At 39.0% G+C, this 27,270-nt stretch overlaps 2 protein-coding genes across 9 annotated transcripts in view; one reads left to right on the forward strand and one right to left on the reverse strand.

The window, feature by feature from the left end:
* PDE1A (phosphodiesterase 1A) overlaps positions 1–7,632 on the forward strand; it is a 203,194-nt gene extending 195,562 nt beyond the window's left edge. For all 8 annotated transcript variants that reach the window (XM_032693796.1, XM_032693795.1, XM_032693794.1 and 5 more), the window contains 2 exons: positions 4,137–4,256; positions 4,568–7,632. In XM_032693796.1, coding sequence (XP_032549687.1) covers positions 4,137–4,213 — 77 coding nt within the window. In that variant the 3' untranslated portion in view covers positions 4,214–4,256; positions 4,568–7,632. The remainder of the gene's footprint in view (positions 1–4,136; positions 4,257–4,567) is intronic.
* Positions 7,633–15,718: 8,086 nt separating this feature from the next.
* PPP1R1C (protein phosphatase 1 regulatory inhibitor subunit 1C) overlaps positions 15,719–27,270 on the reverse strand; it is a 54,807-nt gene continuing 43,255 nt past the window's right edge. The window contains 1 exon segment of the mRNA XM_032693815.1: positions 15,719–16,166. Within this exon segment, the coding sequence (XP_032549706.1) occupies positions 16,078–16,166 (89 nt within the window). The 3' untranslated portion in view covers positions 15,719–16,077.

Genomic DNA, 27,270 nt, shown 5'->3' on the forward strand with positions numbered 1-27,270 from the left:
GCAAGTTTGCATTTCTTTTAGTCTCCTGAACCTTTTAGGTATCCCCTCATATGTAATTCATAGTCCCTCAAGTCAGAAAACCACTAGATGAAACTGGATTTCTGATTTACATTATCACAAATTTTTAGTATAATTACATAGAATTACACAGAATCAGGGTATTGATTAGGTGTTGTTTTTAAAGGTACCTGATATTTGAAGGCATTTTTAGTTGTCATTTTATGCAAAACATCTGGTCACTATGGCAAGCTGAATTTGCTCTCATCTGTCTCCTTCAATGATTATTTGTGTTCCTTTTCCAGCATAGATAAATATCTAGGTAAATGGAGAGCTTGATGAATGTTTTGCCTTGTTTCTGTAGCATATTAATGTCAGAATTCAATACTCTCTGACCTTTTCGATATTCCACCATGAAGCACATAATATTTAATATCAAATTTACCTATTTGAAGATAGTTCATGCTACATGGGATTTCTGTTTTATCAGAGTGATGCAAAATATACTGAAAGAACACTACAAATATAGGTTACACAGCAAAATAGAACAGCTGTAATGCATCACAGTGCTGATGTGAGTCACATTACTGACACTGGCCTGAAGCAGCCAGACTTTCTACAAACTCATGGTGAGACCCAGGTCCTAGCTGTTTGAGATAGTATTAAATTAATATTGGGTTTCAGCAGCTGCAGAAAGTGTGCCATCATGTAAGAGACAACAGAAAAGAAAGTCTATGCAGGCATTTAGTATTGGAATAGTTGACAATATTCCATACCAAAGGGAAAAGTCAAGCTAAAACATTTCAGTTTCTCTTTCACAGTGGTAAAATGCTTCAATATCATTCTAAGTGGAGGGAAGCCATTAAGCCGTCAGTGTGGTTGTCTAAATGTAGGTACTTAGTGTTACTGAAGAGGTTTTGTTACTGCAGTGTATGTAGAAGCCTCATAGCCTCAAACAGCAGAGCAGCCTCTGTTTTCTCACTCACCCCTCCTTTTTTCAGTATAAACTATGTTTGAGATGGTCAAGGGTGAGTGTGTTGTGCATGATGCAGTAGCACTCAGCACAGAAGGGACATATAGCATGGGTAGCATCCCCACTTTTCACTCTTGCTGGTGGCCAGTGGATCTAGACAGGACTCTTTTAACCAAGGTCAGACATTTTCAATGGAATGTCACTTCAAACAAGCAGAAGGCAGCGTACATATGACCTTACATTTTTAATCTGTTTCACAAATTACAGTTATTTGAGTATTCTGAGAGACACTGTACATCTATCAGGACATTATTGGCACTCTCCATGCTAGACTCTTCTACCTGTGTACTTTCTGTACTGAGGATGGGGGGGGTAAAATGCTAAAGTGATGTCCAGAGCACTTGCTGATTCCCGGAGTGGAGAAGTGAGCACCTGTGAGTGCTGGGACTGGGAGAATGAGATAGGAAGGAAGAGGAAAAGAAACGTGGTTATTCATGTTGAAATTTCATATTTTAGCTGTCATTGCCCTGTCTTTTATAAAACACAGAAAATTCATTTAAGTTTTTTGTGAGTAAGTGATTCAATTATAACAGAGATGGGGAACGTGGGAAAATGATGTGTCTGTGTTCTTGGGCACTGCCAATGAATGTTTGGATATATACAATTAGGGCATTCCACATTTAAAAAAATTAAAAAGGGACTGTTTTACTCGCCTTGTACCACATCTCATTTAAGGTGTAGTCTTGTAGATTAGTAGTAATTAGCAACAGGAATAGCTCTGCCCTGGGTCCTGGTCAGTGCAAAGGGAGAACTGGAGGGTCACTGTAAGAAGCAATGCAATTGTGACTGAATGTTGTTTTTCTCCACAATACCTTTGTTCTTTCCATCATCCCATTTTCATTTAATTGAATGGTACAAGATTAAGTGAAACTATTGTAAGGTGGGGTTTAAGAGATAATTTTCTTTTTCTCTTGAGTGATTTATTAATTAGAACATTAATTTAAAAAACTGCTTATGTTTAATTAAATGACTCCACATTTCAATGATTTATAAATGCTAATTGGCACACTTTTAACTTCTCACTTGTAGTGATAGCCACACTAATCCTTAATATCAAAATGCAAGGGAGATAATAAATCTGTGAGAAAACAGATTACCAGTAATTTTGCTCTGTATGACAGCAGAGGACTGCCCGGTCACATCAGGTGTGTGAAACATTCAACGTCATCAGCAGGCAGTAACTGAGAGCCTCTGGGGAGTAACCAGGTTAAATAGCAGTGGACAGATCCACACCAGCAACATGCCAGTTTGATTTATGGGAATGCAGGTGGCATCAGCTCATCATCCGTGCCATGCAAATGCTTACTGACCGTTCAGTGCCGCGGTGGCTCCGTGGGGCTCAGCCGAGGGTGGAACCCTTTGCAGCTGTGCAGAGAGGGCACAGGTTGCTGTGCTGCCTTGATAAGTGAGCATTCCTTGGGCACAGTACATGGCTCAACAGGACAACAGGATCCTGGTACTGAGGGAAGGCATCTGTGTTCATGCATGGGATAAGGATGGAGGGAAGGTTAGATTAAAAAAGCAAATGTGTTTATAAAAAGGATGGGGTTTATAAGATAGCAGCCATTAGCAACCATTTAAAGGGCAGATTTTATCACACAAAAAATCCGATGAACTAACAGGAAGAAAGCTATATATCTTAAAAATTAATGTTAAGTTTTATGAAATTTAAATGTACAAAGATTTTGTTTTAAGGCCTCCCCAAACCACTTCTATCCCACTCCGAAAACTACATGAAGTATAAAATTCAAATATTTAGATCAATAGATTTTACTTTCATACTTCTGCCCCCCCTTTTTTGTTTTTATGGATAATGATAATAAAGTTTTAGTAAATCCCTTCAAAAACAGCCATAGGCTGAAAGATATGGTTCTAATTCATGTTAGTCTAATTTTGAGACTTTTAAAAGTCTTTGGAATATTGGTTGTCTCTATCTCACCTACACTAAATTTATGTAAAATTTAGTGGGAAGGTGTAGGATGCTGCTTGGGGGGATATGGCCCATCTGCTGGTGGCTGCATTGCAGTGTGGACAGCACCAACTCTGCCACCATTCAAGGCAATGACACAAGGGTAAAATCAGTAGCAATTCTTACTTGTTTACAGTGAAGCCATGGTAGATTCATAGGTATTAATTTTCTTCTTTTCTCATTCTTGTTCTCTTGAGTTTCCTCTCTTCTCATTCTCTTTTGTAAACTCTCAACCTCTTCTTCAACTTCAACTCACCATCAGCTTTCAATTTCCCTTTCAGATCACGCATCATCTACTTTCTCTTTGGCTACTTGTACCTTTGTTTTCTGGCTTTCAAAAATATTCCCCTATCTATTTTTATTTTTATAAATTTTATGCTTCTCCCAGTTCATCTTTTCTAGTTTTGAGACTTCTGTGCTCTTCCTTTTTCACACTTTCAGTTCAATGTTCCTACTCTCTTGTGGGATCACTTGGATTAACTGGATAAAATTGAGAAATTACTATATATAGTTAGTAAATAACACTGTAAATTTGCTACACTGTCCCCATGCCTATCATCTCAGTGTGTAATTTCCTCAGCTGTGTTCATTCAAAGTTACTGAAGGAATAGTTTAAGCAACAGCTTAATATTATGATTGTTGGTTCGAAATTTGTGTTGTATCACTTAGTTTGAAAGCTGCTTGTGTTGCTCTGTGTCATTCCTCCAATTTGATTGAATGAATTGAATTCTTAGAACTTGACACTGCATCTTTCATTATCTCAGCTTACTCTGATTTGAAAGTCTATGTTAAAAGAGGATTTAAACAGCACTTCTCTACAGAGGGTGAATTTTGACTTTCAATAAGGCAGAAGAAAAAAATAAACCAAAACCAAGCCCACTTTATTAACACTCATGTATTTTTCATGATGTGATCTATTGATTTCGTTCTGTCTTTTGCCTCATAGATAAACCATGATTAGTTGATTCAATCTGATGCTTACTGTGCTGAGAAAACAATTAAAGAAAGCAGTGTATGAAATCTCATTTTAACCTTAAAAAAGTCTTAAAGAACAAGATTCTATCTGTCAACAGCTGTGCAGATTCTCTTGGTTAACTTCCTCACTCAGGTTTCCAGTCACATTTGTTTATCTTCCAGGTGAGCCTAAACACTGTAAGAAGCCAGAAGATATGGTAAAAGCCACGGAGCAGAAAGAAGCACTGATACAAAACTAGATTTTCTATTTCTTAAAAGCTTCTGACATTTCAGGCAGGACAGGTAATTTGGTCACTTCTTTCTTATAATGGGGGGAGTTTTACACCATAAAGACTTGTTTAGTGCTATTATTAACGTCTTTGTTCCATCTCAGTTGTGGTTTTATTAGAAAATTTTGAAATGGGGACACAATATACCCCACTTTCTATGAGGTATAAAACCACTCAATATAAAGAAGGGAAAAACCGTACTTTTACATCTCTCAATCCTTAATGTCAGACAGAATGATCATGCAATAAACCATCCTATGAAATACTGAAATTGTAGTATCAAAAATTTATTGTTTATGAATTTTCATTTAACCTCTCTTGCAGGAGAAAAGAAGCACTCTAGCTGTTCCTACCTCGTGCTCTCAGAGGCTGTTATCTGTCAACTTGTTCTTGGATCATCCTGTTTCTGTGGAAAGTGAATGGACAAAATGTTCAAAGGTGTAAAATGTAAAACTGAGCTGGTAACTCAAGGCACTTAACAACTTGCAAGATTTCAGTTGTATTTGTTGTTGCTATTTCCTCTTCTATTCTGCTTTCTTAAAGTAGCCAAAATAATTTTTTCAGCCAAAGTTGGACCTTGCTTTGTTGCATCACTGGCATCAAACATTTCCAGTTAACCACGAGATATGTGAAAACACGACATTTATCATCTGCCTGGGATTGCTGTTACATGTCACTGCTGCTGGCATCCAGTGAAAATGGAAAGTCAAAATGAAATGTGTTTCTAAATACTTGTTCATGCAATCATACTGCATGCAACATAAAAGTCTTACTTGTTAGTTTCCTTAAAATATCTGGAAATAAATGTATGTAGACTGTACAGAGAAGTTGTAGAGTTACACTGACCAGCCTGCATAGATGATGATTTTTCTCCACTGTGGTGGCTGCCATATGGACAGAACTCGTGTTGAGCAAAGAAGTATTTGAAGTATCTGAGTATTTTGGAAGACATCAACAATGTTGTCAGCCCTACCATGAAGCTGGTGCTTATTGTTTTATAGGGTAGAAGAGACAGCAACAGGAATACATGAAAATTGCTTCACTTCAGCAAAATAATGTGTTGCCTCTCAGACAGAATTGGAAGGTGACACTGAGGCCTTATATTATGATTTATCTCACATGCAAAGTCAACAACATGCATCCTGCAAAATCTTTGCCAGTGTTTGTTTCTTTCTGAGGGGTGGCAAAAACAGAGCCCATGGGCAGTCACCTTTGCAAGAAGCCTCAGAAGGAGCCCAGAAAGAAACTCCATTTTCATCTCCACTTCCCTCAAGCTGCACATGACTCCTCCAGATTTGTCTGGGTGTCCTGTGTGGCTGCAGCCAACCTCATTTCCCTCTGCTGGAACCTGCCAGGAAACTTCCAGGCTCCCCTTCAAGTTGTAGGCTCTTGGGTGGCTCAGGTTGCTGCTCTCCCAGCTCTCATTTTTGGACCCTGTGGTTATTAACTCACTGACCAAAAAGTCTTTATAATCAGCCATGGTCTGCTCTGAAGAGGACTCATGGGGCAGTGGCACTCCTCTCTGTGCAGAGGGTGACTGAGATCCACGTGTCATTCATCTGCTGTTTCGGGGGTCTGAGTAGAGCTCAACAGGCATCAGGCTCAACTTCAAAAAGGGCACGCTTTGTCCCAGTTGAAGAAGGAGTTGTAAAACAATCACCCTGGACTGAGGGACCCTTACATGTTCATACCTGTTGACTGTCTCTTTTCTGACAGCGGAGCAATCAAAACTGAGCTGGGAACAGTGTAAACTCTGAGCCGTGGGATAAGAGCATGCCAAAAGGTGGGATTCCTGTCATTGAATATGTAAGCCATATGCCTGCTATGCATAAGTAGTATGCATAGTCTTAACTTAAGAAATGTTTGTGCATATAGGATGTAAAAAATGCATTTAAATTGTTTTGTGTATCTGGTCCAGGGCTTGTATTTAGCATGGACAAATTTCTGTACAGTGAAGTTAATGAATGAAATGTTAACAAATGAAATTGTATCATATATGTTATAATGCAATCAATATTTTTTGCTAAGAGTTAAGAATTTATATATTCTCTGCTAGTGTTTGAGCAAATTATTAGTAGCCTGGACCACTCTGTGCACCTTTGCATCCTTTTTCGGAATGTTGGACTCTTTTTTTTTCCTTTGTAATAAAATGTAAATCATCTTATGGCTTCTTATTGTCCTTATGACAAGAGAAGGAGCATAATGGTCATATCAGACATTTCTAATTGTAAGTTGCCATATGCTGTGGCAGTGGAAAATCTTTTTCATTAAGATTGGAGAACTTGGGACCTTATTTCAGATAAGTTGAGCATCTAGAGTTCCCATCAAATTTGAAAAGAACGAGAGAAAACTGCTATCTTTAAAAACTAGGCCAGTTAGGTATTTGTTTGTTACTGACTGTTTTTCAACATTGTAATTTATGATTCACTAAGGCTGAAAGTCTGGAACAATCTTTATATTGTATTTTCAATTCCAGACTTTTATCATAGTTGAACTTGACTTTTTTTCCTGTGTCTCTATCCCATTGTGATTTATTACTCTGCAAAAATTTTCACCTAGAAATACAAGCAGAAAATATAACAGATTCTGCAGAGAACTTGAAACATCCTGTGGGGCTCTCAGTGTCCTGTTGTCACAACTGGCCCCAAGGTCTCCCACTGCAGAAGCTAGAAGGAGCTCCTACTCTCACAGGAGCCAGACATTGCCTGCAGAATTCATTCATTAATTTGGAAGTGTGATTTTTGTATAAATAATCCTATTTGCTCATTTGTATTCAGTTTTAATCACTGTGGTAGATGTTACTGAAATACAAAAAGAGTGCTTAGTTTTTCCTTAATACCAGCTGATTCTCTTTCTTCTTCCTTCCTTCCTTTATTCTTAGCAAGTCTTTACCTGGCCATGACCCAAAGCTTGGTGTGTTGTTTGAATGAGGAGAAATTTTCTTTGGTGGAGAAGACTGATACAGCCAACAAGGCTTTGACATGGGGTAAAATTTGTGTTTGGATGGCAGAAAGGTTTCTTGAGAGAGCCTGTCCCTGAGCAGTAGTTAATCTCTGAAACCTGTAAGGCTGCTTTACCAAAACATTGCATTGGGGCCATAAGAAATGGTGTTTGTATATGCATCTCTCCCACAGCATTATGGGCATGTACCCTGCATTGAGCACACTGAGGAGCTGTAGCTATAGATGAGTCCTCAAGAGTTTTATTTTGCATTTTTATCTTGAGATATCTGAGAGATATATTATGTAATATTGTTATAGGTTATGATCTAGCCAGTATTTTTTTAATTTAATTTTCAACACGGCAATCTACAACTGTGTGTTTTATTCTGCTATATATGTCCATATTTCCTATGATGATATTCCCCAATAAATTTGATTTGAGGGCAAGAATTGTGAAGCTCCTGAGTGTTAGTGACAAATTTGCTTTCCTGAAGCGTGTTTGCTCATTTGTGTAAGATTGTCTTTGAGAAGTGACAGAGCACATATAGTTGTTTCCAACCCTTTCACCCACTTGGGACTCCACACTTTTTCTGTAACTGTATCAGTTTGCCATACAAAATCATTTGCATCCTCATAGCACACTTGAAAACAGTACCTTTAAGCAAGTCTTGAATTCTTAGCCTTTATGGCTAAAACAGCCCTCACATGAAGAAAAACATAACCAATAGTACATTTTTTACACACAAAAAAAATCTTACTGTGGGTTGAAATTGAAGGAACCACTGAGACTGTTCTTGTTAGCAACAGGTCGCCGGGAAGAGTACGACTTTCAGTGGCACCTCTATGACCTGGTGTAAATTTTATAATCCAAGTTCAGTGTTGTGAGTATAAAATGCCCTTTATTTCTGGAAGATTTTGTTACTAGGAGATAGAGTTTTTGCTTAGGAAGGCTTTCTACCTGAAAGGTAGCTATCTCTCAAAGGCATTTTCAATGCTTTCTCCCCATCCTTCATACCAAGAGAAGTTCTCTCTCTGATATGTGAGAGGACAGAGATAACATTTACAGAAATGCTACAGGGCTGCTGTGGCCTGGGGAGAGTGTGGGGGGGGGGTAACAATGATAAAGCCTGTGAGCAAATGGGAGGTTTGCCTTTTCCTCTGAGGCCTGGTGCTGTCTTGCAGTGCCAAGAAGTTTGTAAGTTTTAATGTCTTTGCCTCCGAAATAAACCCTTTGAATCCCTTCCACTGCCTTGGCATTTCTGGGGAAGATACCTGCGTATATTTTACCTTACAAGTGTAACCGAGATTAAACAGGGTCCCTTCCTACTCTGACTGGACATAAGTGGAAAGAATCCCATAGATTCAAACATATATCAAATCCTGACTAGGTACATGATGGGAATAAATCAAGACAACTACTTTATACCTCATTCTTTCCAGTTGCTTTTTTCCAGCACATGCACAAAGGACTTTCTTCTATTGCAGAGATGCCAGAAGTCAAACAAGCCACTACTGTGACCCAAATGATTTGAAATTAACAAATCAAGATCACTAGTAGTAAGTGTCTAAAATGGATATCTTTAACAGAGTTATTATATGAGAAAGATGAAAATGTAAGTATGACTAACATTCTTCAACAGCAGCTTAAAGAGATTTGTGTGTACAGTAGTTTATCAAACACAGGTTTGTCTGAGGGTTTTGAAAAATCACATCCTTGAAAAATGGTATGGAAAAATTAGTGGAAATGGCATTTAATACTATGACTAAAAGATAGCATCCTCTATCAAACACTATGCAAACATTTAGACTACTTCCCTGGAATAATTTTCCTTTCCTGGTCATTTAAGTATTTGATGGGTCTCCAGAGACTCCTTTTCCATGTCCCAGGGCAAACATTCAGAAGTTTTATCAAACTGTGAATGTCTAAGTATTCCCGGGAGAATAAAGAAGCAAGTCATAACCATGGAGTTATAAATGGGAAAAATCTCTTATTAAAAAATGGGATTTTAACTGTTTTGGGCTTAACTTTGCTGCAAAATACTTTCTTTGTACTTAGGCAAGTCCTTTGCTTATAGCCTTTGTGGGGAGACTTGTTACAGAACTTTACATTAGATGAGCTTAGATAGATAATATCTTAACCAAATAAGATTTTCTGACGCATTACATAGTATATGAACTTTAAAGCAGATGAGTTTTATGCATTTGCAACATCCTGTATAGGTCATTATTACAAACCTGAAGTAATATAAAATTATACCTAAATAAGGTGGTCTAAATCAAAATGGTAGACACAATCTTGAATTTAAGAGGGACAAGTTAAGCAGAATAGATGTTGTTTCATTTTTATTTGGGCTGTAGTTATAAAACTGTCTCATCACCATATAGGACCTACAATCAACACTCCTGAACCTGCAAGAAGGACTTTGGAACTTGTATAATAATACCATGAACAAACATCAAGTAATACGAAAGTATTTGCTATTATTTATGTAAAGCCTGATGTGATTATCTCAATCCAAATTCAGTGAACTAAAGGGTCGAATTCACCTATGGTGCATTTCCATGAAATCCAGGAGAGATAGTGTCATACCAGAAATTATTTGGTCGTTGAATAGTATTTGGTTGTCTCTTGCTTTGTATTCAACTGATTTACTGATTGTTTTCTGCAGTGAAGGGTACTCTGGGGGTCTAATATCTCTGCACAAAACACTACTCAACTTTAGACCATCTTAAATTCATTCACTGAAATTATTCTTCCTGGTTTTTTTGAAACTGCTCAGCTTTGAGAGAGAATTGTATTTTTCTTACCAGTCAGAAATGAACACTCACCTATATCGCTTGGGGTACTTCAGTAGTTCACAACTGAAATTAATGGCAACATATTTGTGTCAAGTGTTTAATATGATGCACAATACATCTTTATTTTAGCATTCCCGTCTGGGAAAGCCCCCTATTTTGCTAAGCACAAGGTGGTTTGGGGTAGATAAAATTGTGACTGCAGCCAGAATAGTTCTGAAGGACATGTGTGTTCTCAAGTAAATAGTAGGTACAGGAGCATGGCTACAGAGTTGATATTTCCAGTAAAATTAGAGAATAAAAATGTCATGAGCAATTTAAATATTATTTATAATTGACCTTCATGTCTGTTTTTAATATTCAATCTGCTGAGTGTTTAAAAAAGCAATTAAAAGTCCCATATAATGTTAAAACCCTTGATAAATGTAATAAACAAATGACATATTCAAAAGAGAGAATCTATGTCCCATTAGGAGAGAAAAAGAAAGATGAGAGCAACATATGGCAGTATAATTAGCATGATTAGGGAAGCACATCAACAGAATTTATGCTGCAGGGAAAATGTAATAAGAAACCAACACACTTTCCTCACTGCCTTGAAAACTGCAAATATCACTCTCTGAAAAGGAGAAGATGCAGAAAGGCTCCCTGGCATTTAAAGCTGTAACTTGTGTTCTTCTGTCATTATTAAAGATGCACACAGCCATCTGCAAACCATTTATTTTTTGCAGGGTTCACATTGTCCCATTGCTTTGATTAATAAGGAGCAATATTACACCTCAGCTGCTTTTCAGAAAGATGCTATTTTGGAAACCTAATTAGTACCCATTCCACAGTTAGCTTGAGGTGTTCGTTAGTGCCAGATACTGAGTTCTTATTTGTTTCTCATTATGTGGAGAGTATTGCTTCTCAATGACAAGGTTTTTGTTTTGCATTTTGGAATAACCTTTCGACACTCCTGCTTCCCACAGCCCTCCCTTCAGAAGAGCTACTAACACCTGTCATCATTATTTTCACATGCCTGTTAATGTCTGTTGAAGACATTGTGGGCTATTTACATAGATAGACTATCCTGATGCACAGCAAATATTCCTGCCATTTTCTGAACAGTTGGACCAAAGAGAGAAGCAAAATTAAGGAACTTGGCAATGCAATTAAAATCTCAGTTTACCACTAAGGGTCAGTATATACTAGGCAAATGAATTATTACAAAATTGAAAGAGTTTGTCTTGACAGTATTACAAAATAATTTTTCTGCCCTAAAAACCCAAGATTATTTAAGAAATAAAACAAAACAAAAAATCTGTAGCAGAATATAGGCACTGAACTTGTATAAACTCCATCAGCCCACCTTGATGTAACTGGAGATTAGTAGCATCTTACCAAGTGGCCTGAGGTTTAGTAGAGGGTGCAAAATGTCTTGCTGGAGATTTGCTCAAAGTGCTACTATCCTCACTGGAGGAGAAAGAAGAGAATATTCCAAAGCATAGGAAGCATTTAGCATCTACTTTGTTACCAAGTATAATGCTGTGCATGAAAAGGTTAGATGTAATCAATAGAACAACTGAGGCTCTTTCTGGAGCTCAATATTGCACTGAGCTGAAGAGAAAACAAAGAAAGAAAAGAAAGAACATCTGTGGGCCTAAGCAGCAACATGGATGCAATAGGATGGGGAGAAAGAGGGTCTTGAGGGACAGGATGTCCCTCACATTGTCTCCCCAGGGTTAGAGGAGAGACAATGCCTTATGTACTACAGGAATAAGGTCCCTCATAAACCAAACATGTCTCAAGAGAAAAAATATGGTGAGGGGAACCCTGCACTGAGCAAGGGACATTTTGTTGTACAGTGCCAGCTGCTAGGCTTAAACAAAAGCAGACCTGCAGAAGCCCTGCTAAGGTCCCTCCCCAGCTACCCACAGCACTGCAGCATACCCAGGTCAGCTCTGGAGAGAGCTGTGACAGCCACCCAATAATTTGCCTTCTGGAATAAAATAAATGCTTTTTTTTTTTTTTTTTAAAGAGCAAAAGCCACCACTTGCCTGGTCCCCAGTGTCATATTCTGTTAGAGGAAGTGCAGATGAACTGGAAGTCCCTTCCTTGCTGATTGCCTGGATCCTGGGCACTGTGGGAGTCCCTGGCCCAAGCACAGGCAACAGAACCTCTGCTTGCAACACCACCTCGGAGTAAGAACAGTAGTGTTGGCTGTAACAGTTTTGGTTGAATAACACCAACAGTACAAGAACTAATGGTGATTTTTGAGTTTACATTACTGAGGAGAACGGATGACTTTATGAGAAGAAACTGTGTTAGTCCTTGAAGACTTTAGCAGAATTCACAACAATATTAAAAAAAAAAAAAAAGGAAAGAAATTCAGTAATTAAACTGATAGCAGGATAATAAAAACTTCCCTGTACACTAAACATTGTATTTCCCCAAAGGAAGGTATGTTGTTGGCCCAAACCTGAGGTCTTTCTCAAGAAAAATTCCTTTGAGTTCAGTGGAAATTATGCTTCAGAAAGGAGTTTTAAATCTTGAATCTTAATATCTATTTAAGTATTATCTGGGTTTGCACACGGAGGATAAACAACATATACCATCCTGAAAGTCAAATCATCATTTTTCCAGATAACTTATTAGCACAATGTCTCGGTAAATCTCTCTGGAGTGAAGAATCTGTAATGGAATAATGAGTGTAGCATAAGAAATAAGGCTGTAAAACATAATAATGAAACACCTCTAAACCATTCTGCATTAGTGAGTTAAGGGATACCAGGAACAGACTGAGATCAGTCTGAGGCAACAGCTTTCTTTCAATTCTGCAAGTAACATTTCCTGTAATACCTTGAAAGCCAGAACAACAGCAAACATACCATAGGAGGGAAAAGTGGTAAATATAAGAACATGGATGGGGAAAAGATACAAATCAGAGTTGCTCTTTAAGGAAGAACTATGCTCATTACTTGCCTGGAAAGCCTTTTTCTGCTCTCTTTTTCTATCAGCCTGTTTGTGGGAAACAAACTAATACAACTCCTCAGTAAAAATCTTGCTTCCACCAAACCTGTAGAACTCCCCAGAAAAAGCAGGTGTTGTGAGAGGAGACAGCTCAAATAGGGAACATACCATCACAGGTTTTCTTTAGGATGTTTTTCATAGTGGCATTTTCTTTGAGACACTTGGTGTTTACTAACTTTTTATATAGTTTCTCAATTCCCTGTTGATTTGTTTACACCAAAACAAAAGATGACATTAATGGATTTTTGTGTTTGTTTTAGTCTGTACTTGGTGACATAAACACATTGGACAATGATTGACCATGGACTCCCACAAAGAAATCTGCATGGTGGAGTGCACCTATGAGTTTACCATGCTGTGAGACAACCAGAGCTTTCAGTTACATGCCAAAGCATATGGGAGGCTCTCTACCTAAGGCTGCTGTTCTTAAATGTCAGTGGCTGCACCAAAACCCAGCAAAGACCCGGTTTAGTAAACAGACTGCTTTTCCTGACCTTCCTCTCTGATAGCCACACACCCAAACATTTCTGCCACAGGGCTCACTGTCAATACACTGCAGTATTTCAGCTCTGCTTCATGACAAGCACTTTTTTTCTGGGCTCTGTTATTTTACAGATTCTTTCACTATAACTCCACTTTCTGTATGCCTCACACGTGGAAGATTAGACAAACAGAATTTCTGTTTTGAGCTACAAATGGTGGATGTATAAAAAATATGAGCATCTTGACTTTGTTGTTCAGATGAGGTCCTACCAGCAAATGATGTCAGGGTGGATCCAAAATAAAATCTCTGCAACAAGTCCTGCCCTTTGCCAGAAATGAGTTCCTATACTCAAATATGCATCTTGCATAAACTTGAGTAAATAAAGAGAGAAAGAAATGGGCTTTTAACATGATAAAACAAAGGTGGAATTATTAGACATGGGGAGATGATACGATCTGGACTTAGAGATGTATCTAAATATTGGCATGGCTACCTGACACTCTTACTGGACTATGATGATTCATCCAGATCACAAATTCTGCAAAACAGAATTGTTGTCCTCGCATTGCTGCAGTTATAATTCTGGAAACACTCAGATCCAGTTCAAACTAAATCTAGTTGTTTTTTTTTCTCTATTATTTTTAAAGTGTAATCATACTCAGGTCCAACAGTCATCCTGAAACAGGGTGTTCAGTGATGAATTCTCCAAGCTCTTATCAGGTGTTTTGTGTGTTGCCTTTGAAATGCTGAGATTCCAGTGTTCAATACCTTTTCCTGGTATCAGCTGTTATAAATCATGTACATGTTTTCATTTGCCCATAGGTCCTGGAGAGTTCTCATCTGGAGCCTGTGGGTACTAATAACCAGCAAAAAGCCATTAATATCCAAAGTGCTTTATTAGCTAGCAACATAGAGAGAGGGTGTGAGGTTAAACACCAATGACTGATTCACAACTTGGGAGTACTGTGGCAATGAGCAATTATGTGAAGAGCCTGGTGCTGAGCAAAAGCAAAGCCATGGCAAAGCTGGGACTGGAACCCAGCTTTTCTTGCTGTCATTACAGTCCTAACTTGGGGCTATTCAAACAGTTTCTGAAGGGTCATTTCCATCTTTTTGTTGTTTGTGACATAAAAAGCTCCCAGTCCTCTAAGTCCCATAGCTACTTCTGTATAACTGAAGAGTCCTTCTTTTAGTCCTTCTTGCATACCCTTGCTGAGCTGGAGTCATGGATCCTGCTTGCAATGTTTCTACTGAAAATGGAACCAAAGAGGACAGATACAGAGATACAGATGGAGAGAAAAAAATGGCTCTCAAATATAAAGGAACACTTGTTGACAGATCCTGTTCTCAGCAGGTCTTTGTGGAAGACCTCGAATTAAAAGTGAAATCACCATGCAAGACATAGATAAAAGGCTCTGTGTTTTCATATAAGTAATCTCTTTTTTTTTTTTTTTTTTGCTAGCTCAACCCTTTAAAAGAGACTTAAAGCAGGGGAAAGTTAAACTGAGGGTAAAACTTTGTATCAAAGGCAAACAGTTAATACAAAACGACAGTGAATTCATTAAAAAAATTTGCCATTGATAAAAAATGGAAATAATCTGTTAGGTGTCACTTTGACAAAACATGTTTTTCCTTCTCCACCTTATTTCATTTTATGCCATAGAGTTTGCACAGTCTAACAAATGAAAAGGTTGGTATGAACCATGACAGACTTCAGCCATAAACCTAGGGCTCAGACAGAAGTTAAATTTCTGCTGCTTGATATGCTGTCACTTATCGACTGAAATTGTGACCAATGCAGGCAGAGAAGGCTGTAACTGTACTTGCTGCAGGTGATGAAGGTGGATATCAGCATTTCCCATGGCTCAGCTGGTGCATGGAACCCTGCTCACAGCTCCCACATGCCTGTGTTACCTCTGACTCCCAAAGTGAAACCTTTTCTAATGCCTCCAGACAACAATGACCTCTTGTAAAGAGAAATCATTTTGGCTGCTGTGACTAGGTAGCCTTGGACCAAAAGCAAGAAAACACTTTAAGCGTCCAGGGAACACAGAGAAGAGTGTCTTTGCATCCTTCTACAGATAAAGAGTCACCTCTGCTTACTTGGTTACCTTCTTTCTATCCACATTACTGCAAGTAACTCTACCAACATTGGTAAAAACTGCCCTTAACTGAAAGGATCATTTTATATGAATATTTCTCTGTGCGCTAGACAAACCCTCTGTACAATAGACAGTCTTGTCGAAATTAACGTATTATTTATTTTGCACCTTTTAAATCAGTTTTATTTACAACAAGCCTTAGAGTACAGCTCACACACAGTAGTTAAGCTCTGGCAGTACTGATGTCAGGTAGCTAACACATTTGCAGGTTACGTTTCTAAGTCATAGAAAATGAAAGAAAAATGACTTCAAAATAACTGTTTTATCTTCAGGTATAGGGGTCACAGGACACATCTGCAGGTGTCTGCGAAGCCCATTTGAGGGCACTTTCCAGGGAGCCCCAGAGGCACATGGAGCAGGTGGTGGAGGGTCTGGCACACGCACGGCCCCACAGTTCAGTTACTCTCTGTGATGGGGCTGGAGACAGCTCTGCCCTGGTTAATGGCCCCACTCCTCTTCCCTTTCACCAACTCCCTCTTCTTCTTCTGGAAACACTGAATCACTCTGGCTCTTCAGATGCTTAATCCCTGAAAATATAAAAGTCACAATTAAAGTTGTGTTTTTTGGTTTTTGGGTTTTTTTGTTTTGTTTTGTTTTGTCAAGGAAGAAAGAAACAGAAAACCAAAACAATGGCAAGTTAAATGCCCATACTGACTCCCCTTTACACAAATTTCTTAGTTCAAATAATGCTATGGTGTATTTATAACAGAAATGTTCCCTTCCTTGAATATAGGTTCAAAACAGTATTTGCTGCTCTTTTTTCCTTTGTAACCTTTGATCAGATTAGTGTTGCCCACCTCAAGCAAGTGAAAAGTTTTCAAGGCTCGAAATGTATGCATGGAAATTATTCTACCAGATTTCATCTGGAGCCTCTTTCTGAGACTGATCTGAGGAAGGTCATTGCTCGCATATGATGCCATGCATGATCCCAACTTCCCGTGTGCACCACAGGTGTTCTCCAGTGTGCCTTCGCACAGCCTGCCCACCACCTGCAGAGCTGTCCTGATGCAAAGAGAGCATTGCACCTGACAGAGAGGACACTGCTGGCACCAAAGCCATGACAGGATTGGATCATTTCTTACATAGGGAATGTGTTTTTTTGACCTCCAAGTACCACATGGGGCTGGGTGAAAGGGTTTGAGAAAAGTTATGAATTACCTACTGACTGGTTTCAGCCAACAAGTGAAGTAAACTCTATGAAAATTAATCAGACTACAAAGTAATTTTCCATGTCTCATGTTCAGTACAAGCAAGCAGGTCTCAATGAATGGGCCAAATCCCATCTTCTCAGCCCTGCCTTGTTGTGATAGAAGAATTCGAGCAGGAAAAGGAGGCAACATCAAGCTAAAACAATGACAGAGATGACAGATTGGAGATGAGGGGTTGTTAGTTTCAAAAGATTTAAAGAGCAAATGCACAAGATTAACTTCTGAGCCCCTAGTTTTTGAAAAACAAAGTAGGAACATAACTGTTAATCAAACACATGATTTCAACAAAACATAAGCCTGAATTAGGTTTTTTTGGTGTCATTACTGTTGTAACATAAAAAAAGGTTGGTTTCATTGAAGATCATACATTGTTCTTTTCACCATTTCTAATTGTCAGAAAAAAGTCTTCCCTTTTGTATCACTTCCTCTCTGTGACGAGGAGAATCACATCCTAGCTGCTTTAGACAGCAACTGCTAGACAGTCAAACACCCCACTGTGCACCCTATGAATTATAGCACTTGTAGGGGCACAGTTTTCAAAAAGGTGTGCACCCTTACAGGATACAGGGCAATATCGAGATTACCTCTAATTATGGGTAAGAGGAATTGATGATGGTGTACGTCTGAGAGTCAGGGAGCCAGTGCCATTTAACCTGAAGGTTCCTATGTTTCACTGTTTATGTCCACACCACTCCAAAGTATGGGATAGATTTTTTCCATTTCTATAACTTGAAAAAGACTTCAACATAAGTCGTTCCAGTTCAACAAAGTCACAAGTAGCTGAATATGGTATCTTACAAGGGGTTATACAACAGCCAGCTCTACTTCTAACAGACTCTGGGTTCCTCTCACTTTTTTCTCCACACAAATGACAGTACATGGTTCCCTGGGAAACTGTTGTTCAGATGTAAAACAAGCAAATACATTAACACTCCCAAGCCAAAGTTCTTGTAAGTGTGCCCTGCAATAATCAAACCATTTCCAATTAAGCACTTTGGTGCTCCGCTACCACCAAGCTCTTAGCACCCTCTCTTTAGCAACACCCTTTAGTAAGGCAAACACTTTAAATATGATTTCACCTAACTATAGGTTAATGGACATTTGTTTCCAAATTATATTGTGTTTGTAAGGCAAATTTGTCTCCTGTTGTTTACTCTGCACTAACAGAGCCATTTCTTGCACAATTCACAGCACCCTTGTGTCAGCTACTCTTCAGTATTTCAGACAGGAATTGCTAGGATCCAGAGTGCATAATTTTCAAAGATGAGAAAGGGAAAGTCAGGGACAGAAAAGAAGGCATGTGATATACAGTTAGTATGACAAAGCTTCATGGAATGGTATTTTTTGTAGAAGTGAAGACTTTTTGTCACGTTATGTGGTTTAATTGCAATATTAAATACGGAAATTGTAGTAAATGGAGGGAAATTACATCAGCGAGCATTGCCCATTGACTTTGTCATAGCAAGTAGCTATCAATCTTATTTTATGATTTTTCCTAACCTCCATTCTGCATCCTGCCTTCAGCTCTGCCAGCTATTTAATGCCACAGTGTCACTTGGAAGTAAAGACACAGGGCTTCCTGCTCTGACCAATAAGTGCATGGCTCAATGTCTTTATATATATGCCTCAAGATGTTCTGAGAACATCAGGTTGTCAGAATGAACTGATCCTAAGTATGGCATTACGAAATAAGGTGCTCAACTACACAATGAAACAAGTTAGCGTGAATCAACAGGTAAAGAAATTCCTGGCGGTAACATATGAACATGCATGACAGAAAGTGCTGGTGGCTCTCCTGAAAAGATACATTTCATACACAAAGCATCAGACTTTTAAGGTGCAAAAAATTGCTTGGGGAAATAAAAATACTTAGTTAAATTATAGCAATCATACTCTTGGATTTAAAGTGTATCTAGCCACATCACATTGCAGTCTGGTGGTCACTGATGAAGCACAGTAATAAAGATGAGCATCAAATACAGATTTTAAGATTTGACTCATAGCAAAAAAGCAAAACAAAGGCAGAATATTTGCTGAGGTACGCAGGGGATATTTAGAAGATATTGTTTGTATGTAAAAGCACATCCAAGTTAGAAATGTCAAGTTACTGGTTCCATGTAATTGCAAATAGGGAGTACTGCAAACGTTGATGCGTGGACCTCGGTGTCCCTTATTCTAGGCAATGGGTAACTGAATTTGTGGGCACCCTCCCCTTCCTGAAGTGCTGTGCCTGCGCTGTCCTCATGCTTCTTTGTTTCTCTCACTGGATACCCTGCCCTACTCTCCCTTGCTTGTGGATGGGGCTCACAGGGTCCCAGCCATCTCACAGGGCTGTTCCCCACCTCCTCTGCACCTGGCCCAGTCACTGCTCCACAGTGTCACAGCCCGGCTGGGGCTCTGTTCTTCACCTGGGAAGTCTGACAGCAAAAAGCCCCTTCCAGACCAAACGCTGCCCCTTCTAACCACTCCCTGGCAACCATTTCGTACACTCAGTGTGTTCAAACTCACCTTTATGCTGCTTTAAAACAAAGCCTACCTGAACACTTCTAAAGCCAGCTGGAAAAGCATTTTTTTTTCCTCAAAGGTCTTATATTTCAGAGCAGGTAATTTAATCCAATTAATGCTGATAAGTGAACCCATAATTCCAAGCCATGTTCAGCAGCCGTACGCTAATATGATTTGAACTGGTAATTCTTTTTAGATGAAGTCACTGCCTCAAATCATATTTCTCTATTTCTAGATACTTACAAATTATGAGTGCAAATGGGACAACTTTCTGGCGTTTTTGTAGTCACGTAATAACATCCACGCTGTTTCATCATCAGCTGTCTTTTTGCTTCTCTCCATCTAACCAAAGCACCAGATTAGAAGGCTAAGCAGTGTCACAGGATATGAAATAACCAAGTGTTCCTGAATTAAGTAAAAAGAATTTAAAAATACTCAAGTAATTAAGGCAGCTCCCCATCCTATTTAACACTTCTTCCTTCACCCCACTTCACTGCCCAAGGAAGAGTGTTGACATTTACTAATCTCAGGATTGAAGTCTGGTTGGCAGCTTGAATTCCCTGAAGTTTGAAGGGTATTTTGTTTTATGATTTGGAGCTGATCCTCTCTCTATCAAAAACACATTTCCAGATTTTCAGGAAGCAGAGAAAGGCAAAGCTGAGCCACATATAAAACAGGCTGATTTTCAGCATTTCAGGACTCAAATCACTTTGAAATTATCATGCAAACAAACCTAGCCAAAGAGGATAACAGTCAAATAAAAATGTCTATTTTATGCCAATGCTAAATAGATTATGCTCTCATTCCTTCAGCAAAAATGTGAATATCAAAAGAAACATCATATATTCACACAACTAAACAAGAAAAAAGACTATTCTTTTTAGCAGTACATTTTGTTTTGCATTTATCAGTCAAATACATTTTGACTTCTCTGATATGTCTCATAATTTTTTCCCAACTGAAAAGAATTCTTGTCTTAAAAAAACCAACAAAACAAACAAACAAAACCCTAAAAACCTCACAAAAAAACCCTAAACCAAATGAAACAACAACAAAAAAAAAAATGGAAAAAAAAACAGGAAAGAAAAAAAAAAAAGAACAAAACCAAAACCCAAAGGAAACAAAAAACCAAAACCAGAGTAAAACTCTAAAAGTAATGTCATAAAAATCAGCCTCCACCACAGGTCTTTGGCTGAGTGCAGTGGAAGGCAGCTGTGAAGGTGACAGAGCCCAGAAGAGCTGATAGGTCTTCCAGGGCAGCCTCCTCCAGGCATAGGGATGGCCCATACTGATACAGGATAACAAATAGCTGTTTCATATCATGGACAACTTTGGAGCACCTAACAGCAGCCTGCCTGTACCAAGGAAAGTTACCAATATGTCTGTTCATGAATTGGAAGACAGTATATTCTGACTGGATATAAGGAAGAAATTATTTCAATGAGTGTACTTAAGCACTGGTGTGGTTTCCCAGTGAAAATGTGAGGTTTGTCTCTAAGGAGCTTTTCAGTACTGAATTAGACAAAGCCTTGAACAACCTGGTTAAATTTGGTGCTGATTCTGCTTTATGCTACAGGTTGAACTTTGTGCTTTCCAAAGGTTTCTTGCGACCTAAATAACTGTATGGTTTTATGAAATCAAAACTCTGTAAATCCATTTTACAGTTTATAATAGTGTCTTAATATTAACTGTGTGATTGAAGGCTACATTTTGACCCATCTGGGAGTGTAAAATGTCTCCTTTCTCTGGAAAAGAGATGAAGTGTCTAATTACACCTGTCAGAGTGTTTTCAGGAACAATGTTTCTCTTCACTCCTTAAAACCGTGGGACAAGATTAAATCAGTATTTCTGTACTGCTTTTGGAAAACATATAAACTCATAATTAGGTTATGTAGTCCATTGTGATCTATATATACATATATAGGAGCAATACATTTTTCCCAAACACAAGGGATGAAAATAATGGCATTAAGGGGTTGCACCAGATTAAGTGCTAGCGCGTTTCCAAAATCAGTGAACACGGAGCACCTCTTGCATGTGACAGATACACCTGTGAGGCAAAATCTCACGTGGAAGTCACACCCCAGTCATGACCCAGAGCATAGAAATGTAACAGAAAACATGTAATTTCCTGAGATGGAGGCATAGGAGCCGGCTGTCCTGTGGAGTGAGTCCTGGCACACTACTGCCTGCTGCTGAAATGGCTCATCTTCCCTCTGGGGTTTCAGGGGCAGATCAATGTCTCAGTCACTCGCTACCTGTGTGTGGTGCCTGAGGATGCTGACTACCACTGTAGTTAAAAAAATATGCTCACTGCCTGCAGATGTAACAGATTAAAGAAATATACTGTAGTAATAAAACCAAAGCCTATGCACTCTGTCTCTAAAGAAATCCCCTTCTTGCTCAGCTAGGCATCTGCACAATGGAAGCAACGCAGACTCTCAACACTTCACAAGATGTTTTGCCAGATGCTTCCAGAAGCATCCAGTGTTCCATGCGAGGGAATATGCTCCCTTCTGTTGATCATTGCCAGCAGGACAGCCCCAAGACTGTCCCTGAAATGGGTGCTGCAGTGCAGCTCATACAGACACAGCTCAGCCTCAGATTTGGGAGCACCACACTGTGAAAAGCATGAAATCCTTCCTGCTCTTGCCACCTCTGGCAGAAGCTGAGGACCATCAGAGCCCAGAGGAGCAGCTACCTGGCAGAAACCTCCTTTGACAGAAGATGAGGAATTATTAAACAGTTTTCCACTCTGTGACTTTCTTTAATTTAACAGAATACAGCTTAATCAGCCTCCATTCTCAGCATTTTCTGTTTCATAAAAGTTTAGAAAAAGCAGGTTTAGTCATCTTCAAATGTTCATTGTCAGGTACATGCCAACTACACTGCCAAATTTACTTAAATGTAAGAAGTACATGTCTTGTCTCCCCTCTGCCCCATTTGGAGCAGGTAACAGAAACACAGCTGCCACCACTGGTCACGGAAAAACTCAAAACTTACCCCCTGCACACACACATCCTAAGCATTTTGACTTTCTTGATAAAAAGATCAGTTGTTTGGCTGGAAAAAAATTAAATCCTACTGTATAATTTTTTTTGTTTTAAACAGCTGAAATACAGAAGGACATATATTCCACCCTAAAGCAGGGCAGGAGACAAGTAATAAAAATGCTGCAGTTTCCCAAAAACCTATTTTGAGCTTTCTCTTGTTTTCTCTTTGCATAAATGACCCGTTATCTATCTCCTTCATCTGTACAATCAGTTCCTGAAACCTTTAATCCATTTTTACTTAATTAAGTCATTTAGATAAGCTCTCCTTGCGTACAAGTTATAATTCAGTGCTTAAGCTTTTGTTAGTAATGCTTAAAAACCATTAACCCTATCCTCAACCCTACTTGCCTCCCCAGATGCTGTACAACTCTTCTTCCTCCACTATTCAGCTCACCAGAAACGATGCTCACTGCTTCTACCTTATCACCTCTCCCCTCCCCCATCATCCACTTCCTTTGATCAAGTTACCCTTGGAGCCACTCTGAAAACTTTCTGGCGAAAATACCTAGTGGTCTCTGTCTTCATCCTTTCCAATTTGTTGATGTCTTTGCCTCTAATACTTCTTTGCCTTCGTTCTTCTTCCACTGTTGTAATATTTTTCCCCTTGCCATCCTCTGACAGTCATTTTTCCCTCTCTCCAGCCTCTGAGGACAGATGGCAGAGGCTGCAGGTTTTTTTCTGCTCTTACAAGTACTCCCAATTTTCAACCATGTACTTCTCAAATACAAAAATACTAAACACCTGCATAAAGATTCTGACAGATAGAGTTTGTTACTTCTGTCCAAATTAAAACTGTAGAGTACATCTTTGATGCAAGCTTGTGGAAGTCTAAGACATTATCTCAAAGCGGTCAAAATCAAGCTCTCAATTTTCAGTCCTGTCCAAAATGTTCATTTACTATCAACAACACCATCATTTTTTCACAAGATTAAGGCTTACAAATTTCCGATTTCCAATCTTCTCTAGGTCCCCATATCCAATTGTCATCTAAGTCTTGTGCATTTTTCTTTTTTAACGTGTCCAACATGGTCTTTACCATTTATCCAGTCATTGAAAGTCTCCTTATCCTGGAGACTTCACTACTACCACATCTCCTTCTCTAAGCTTTATAAACATATCTTTGCTCCAAACACTCCTTTCCCCCTGGAGTTCCCTCCATTGATTCATTCCAAGATATTTCAGACTAACAGTGGTAATTTATGCTTTCAAGGAAAATTAAGTTTCTTCACATATTATGAGCATCATCCATACTCAAATCAGGAAATTATACAGTTTGGCTGCTCAAATTGCTATACTTTAAAATTAGTATTTTCTTTCTTTCTCCTGCAGTTCTGAAGAAGTACAACTATCAGACTCCATGACTACTTCCAAATCCTCCTTAAATTCCTCAGTTGTGGAATTTCAGAAACAACCTAAGAACATTTTTGTTGCCAGAATGCTAAGACAGACTGCTGCATTCCTCCCTAACACTCTCTATTCGTTCCTGGGTTTGATTGCTGTACCCTACTGGGATTTCCCTGGAGCAACAATCAGCTCCTGTTAAATGTTTGAATAAGGCTTATGTGGCACAGACCTAATCTCTGATGTGGGTTCCTGGATGCTTCATTAACATCAATATGATATGAAAAGAATTGTGGCATACAATGATCAGTGGAGGATTACTGAGTATGAACTAAGAGCTGGACGATGGCTGATGTTTGTAAACAGAAGATGCATTTTACATACCTTTCCTTGTGTTTCTTCATTCCCACCTAGAAGAATGGCTTCAGTCTGACAACCTGGCAGCTATTATTTCATCTGCTGATGCTCGAGTTCAATAATCACACCATATGACCCGTGGCAGGAGGCCAGTCCTGCTTCCAAGCAGACCTGGCAACAATAGAAGCATCTCAGCCTCTCTAAAGGGAGCAGCCCTGGTGTGTCTCAAGGCAGCCCTCTCTTGGGTGGTCTCTGAGCTACCCGCAGTTCAAAGCACCAAGAAGTTTTCTGTGACATGACAGGAATAAAACACACAGATCCAGACCTTGACAATTTCTATATGTGTGAGTGAGAGAACAGAAAACACATGAGGGAGAGAAGACCAAATAAAAGTAAATAGATGTGGAAAATTTTGCTTTGCAGATTTTGGTAACTGTGAAAAGTCTGCTTGATACGGTCTTTGGAAGGTTTCTAAAATTTGCGTTGTTCTTTGCTGAGAAAAATTGAAAAATGCTGCACTGTGGAAGTGTCTCAAGGGACTCTGAATGGTAATAATGTCTATCAGCTTTTGTTAACCAAAGTATTATGGAGGAGTAAAACTAATCACTTGAAGTTTGATAACCAACATTCAAGGGTCACTCTTTCTCCTGTGGGCAACAGGTCTGAACATAATCAGGTCATTTTTTATTAAACAGGGCTTGATCCCGCTCCTCCAGAAGTTAATGAGATTTTCTCTTACTGTTTTTAAAGGAAGAAAAGTTAGCTTTTGCAACTGATTATAAGTTCCAGTTATAAAGAAAAAAACGCAGCTACTGTTTATTTACAATGAATGTATGTAAAATACTATAAATTACAGTTGTATGTGGCTTTAAAGTTTGAGATATGAGATAAACAAAATGACACAGACAATAGGTGCACTAGATATTCTCAAACTCCTGCTTAGATTATCCAAGAAAAAGCAAAGTCAGGCTGTCACTGTCATTTACAGCTAATAGAGTCTTCAAAGGCCAGCGGACATGGTGGATCTCCAATGTTTAGAATAAAAGGAATGTAGAGCACCAATGTGGCAGTTTAAGCTATGTCGACATTTTAGCAATCTATAAATCAGAAAAAAACCCCCTGTGTGTTACATTATTTTATACCTAAGCTCAGGCTGAGAAGGAGAAAAAAATTCTCCTGTGTGTTATGATTATGAGACCAAGATATGATTCAGCCTTACAATTTCATCTACTTTTTTTTCTCTCTAATGTTCATGACAAAATTAAAACAAACGATCTGAAGCATTGGCAAATATGATAGGTTTATGTAGGTCACATACCTGATCTGAGCAGATCAGATCATCAACACATTCAGCAGGTCACCATGGCCCCATAGATGTTTGTGAATGTTCATTTGGAAACCCAGCAACAAGGACTGACTAATTTTCTAAACGTCTGCTGGTTGCTACTAACTCTTAGCTCCAGTCATACAAGACTCAGTTGTCATGGTGAGCCTTTTAAATGACAAATGTTGAGGCTCATGCTACTTTCTCTCAGTCAAAAGACTCACTGTTAAACTATCACAATGAAGACTGTATGAGAGCAGCAAAACTCATGTTGCACATGTCTGGCTACTTTCCATTTTGTTCTCTCAGACAGCACTTTCCACTCCATTTTTCCCTCTTGGAAGTGGCTTGAAGCAGCACTGGCTCCATAAGAGTAGTGTGAAGGAGCTTCTTGAGCACAGAAAGGCTTTTGTTGGTCCTCCACAGGCTGGCCAGAACATGCACCAGCAAGAGGGGTCAGCTTTGCTGTTGCTGAAGGGACTGCATCTCCCACTTATAGTAGCCAAAAGAGTAAACAGAGAGGCTTTTGTTGCCCCAGGCAACTTCTGTTAGTATGTAAACATCTTGTTCTGCTTCCTTCCTTCCTGCCTTCCCATGCTAGCCCTCAGACTGCAGAAATCAGCCAGTCTTCAGAGTTCAAATGAAGAGCAGAAGCTCCTGCAGTCAGGCAGCCAAGCGGGTGTTTCAGCCTATATCAATCTCAGCCCCACATTAATTACCCTTTGGAAAGCCAGAAAATATTTCTTAGCTGATTCTGTGGAGGATGGCTCTTGGTCAACTACCTCAACAACTTGATCAGAAAAACGTGCAGAGATGATTTCCACATCGGTAATGAATCTGGACAGTACTGCAAGGCTCTCCTCCTGCATGGCTCCGGTCTGACTGGCAGCTGGAGGCTGAATCAGGAGAGGTTTACAGTTTTTTAGCTGACACATTTTCATCCCAATTTTTCATAGCTCAGAGATAGGCTTAGAGCTGTTGATAAGTGTGCTTGAACTCAACCAGCGCAGAGACCTTCAAAGGTGCTGTGCTTTGGCAGGTCCTGGGAAGCTTGTTAGATGGTCAGAATCTCCTCTGAGAAGGCAGCTGTCTGGAAGGTGAATTTTACTGGGCAATGTGTTTATTTGCTGGAATTGCTAAGCCCTCACTTTTAACAACAGCACCACTTTCAGTCAGGCACCTATCTGCCTAAGAGTAGGTCAAAATCACAAGACTGGCAGAATTGTTCCCTTATGTCAAAGGATTACTGTAATTCCATCAATAAAAGGCCACATTTTCAAACCTGAATCATAATAAGAGAAGTCAAAAGCTCTGCTACTGTCACAAAGTATGTGTTAGAACTCACTGGTCTTAAAAGTTTATAAGTAGCATTTTCTAAGTGTAGCTTCTTTAAGTTAAATCATCTTACATTTTCCTAGGCCACTTCTGTCATGATTCTCCACATGCTTCTACAGGATAGTTTATGTATCCAGTTGGAGACACTTTGTAGGCTGACTATCTTAAAATAAGCCAGGAGGCTAAAAGCGGGAAAAGGTTTTACAGCTAAAAAATCACATCAGCAAAGACTTGGGAAAGCTGATGCCATATGAAATGATCCTCAATATTTAGAGGTAGGGAAAAGACAAATTTTAGTTATACGGGCTGCTATGTACTAAAAAAACCATGTTATTTTTCTACCTGCTGTAAGTAAATATGGGAAAAGTTAAGAATAATTAGAAAATTCTGAACTTTCATGAGAAGTCTTAACTTCTGCATTCTAAAATATAAAAATAGTGGTCCTTTCCAAGCTTTGAAATCAGGGAGTGTTTACAAAAGAGGTCCTCCTCTTGTCTCTAGGAACAAA

The sequence above is a fragment of the Chiroxiphia lanceolata genome, chromosome 7 (assembly GCF_009829145.1).
Source record: "Chiroxiphia lanceolata isolate bChiLan1 chromosome 7, bChiLan1.pri, whole genome shotgun sequence".
Classification (NCBI taxonomy): domain Eukaryota; kingdom Metazoa; phylum Chordata; class Aves; order Passeriformes; family Pipridae; genus Chiroxiphia; species Chiroxiphia lanceolata.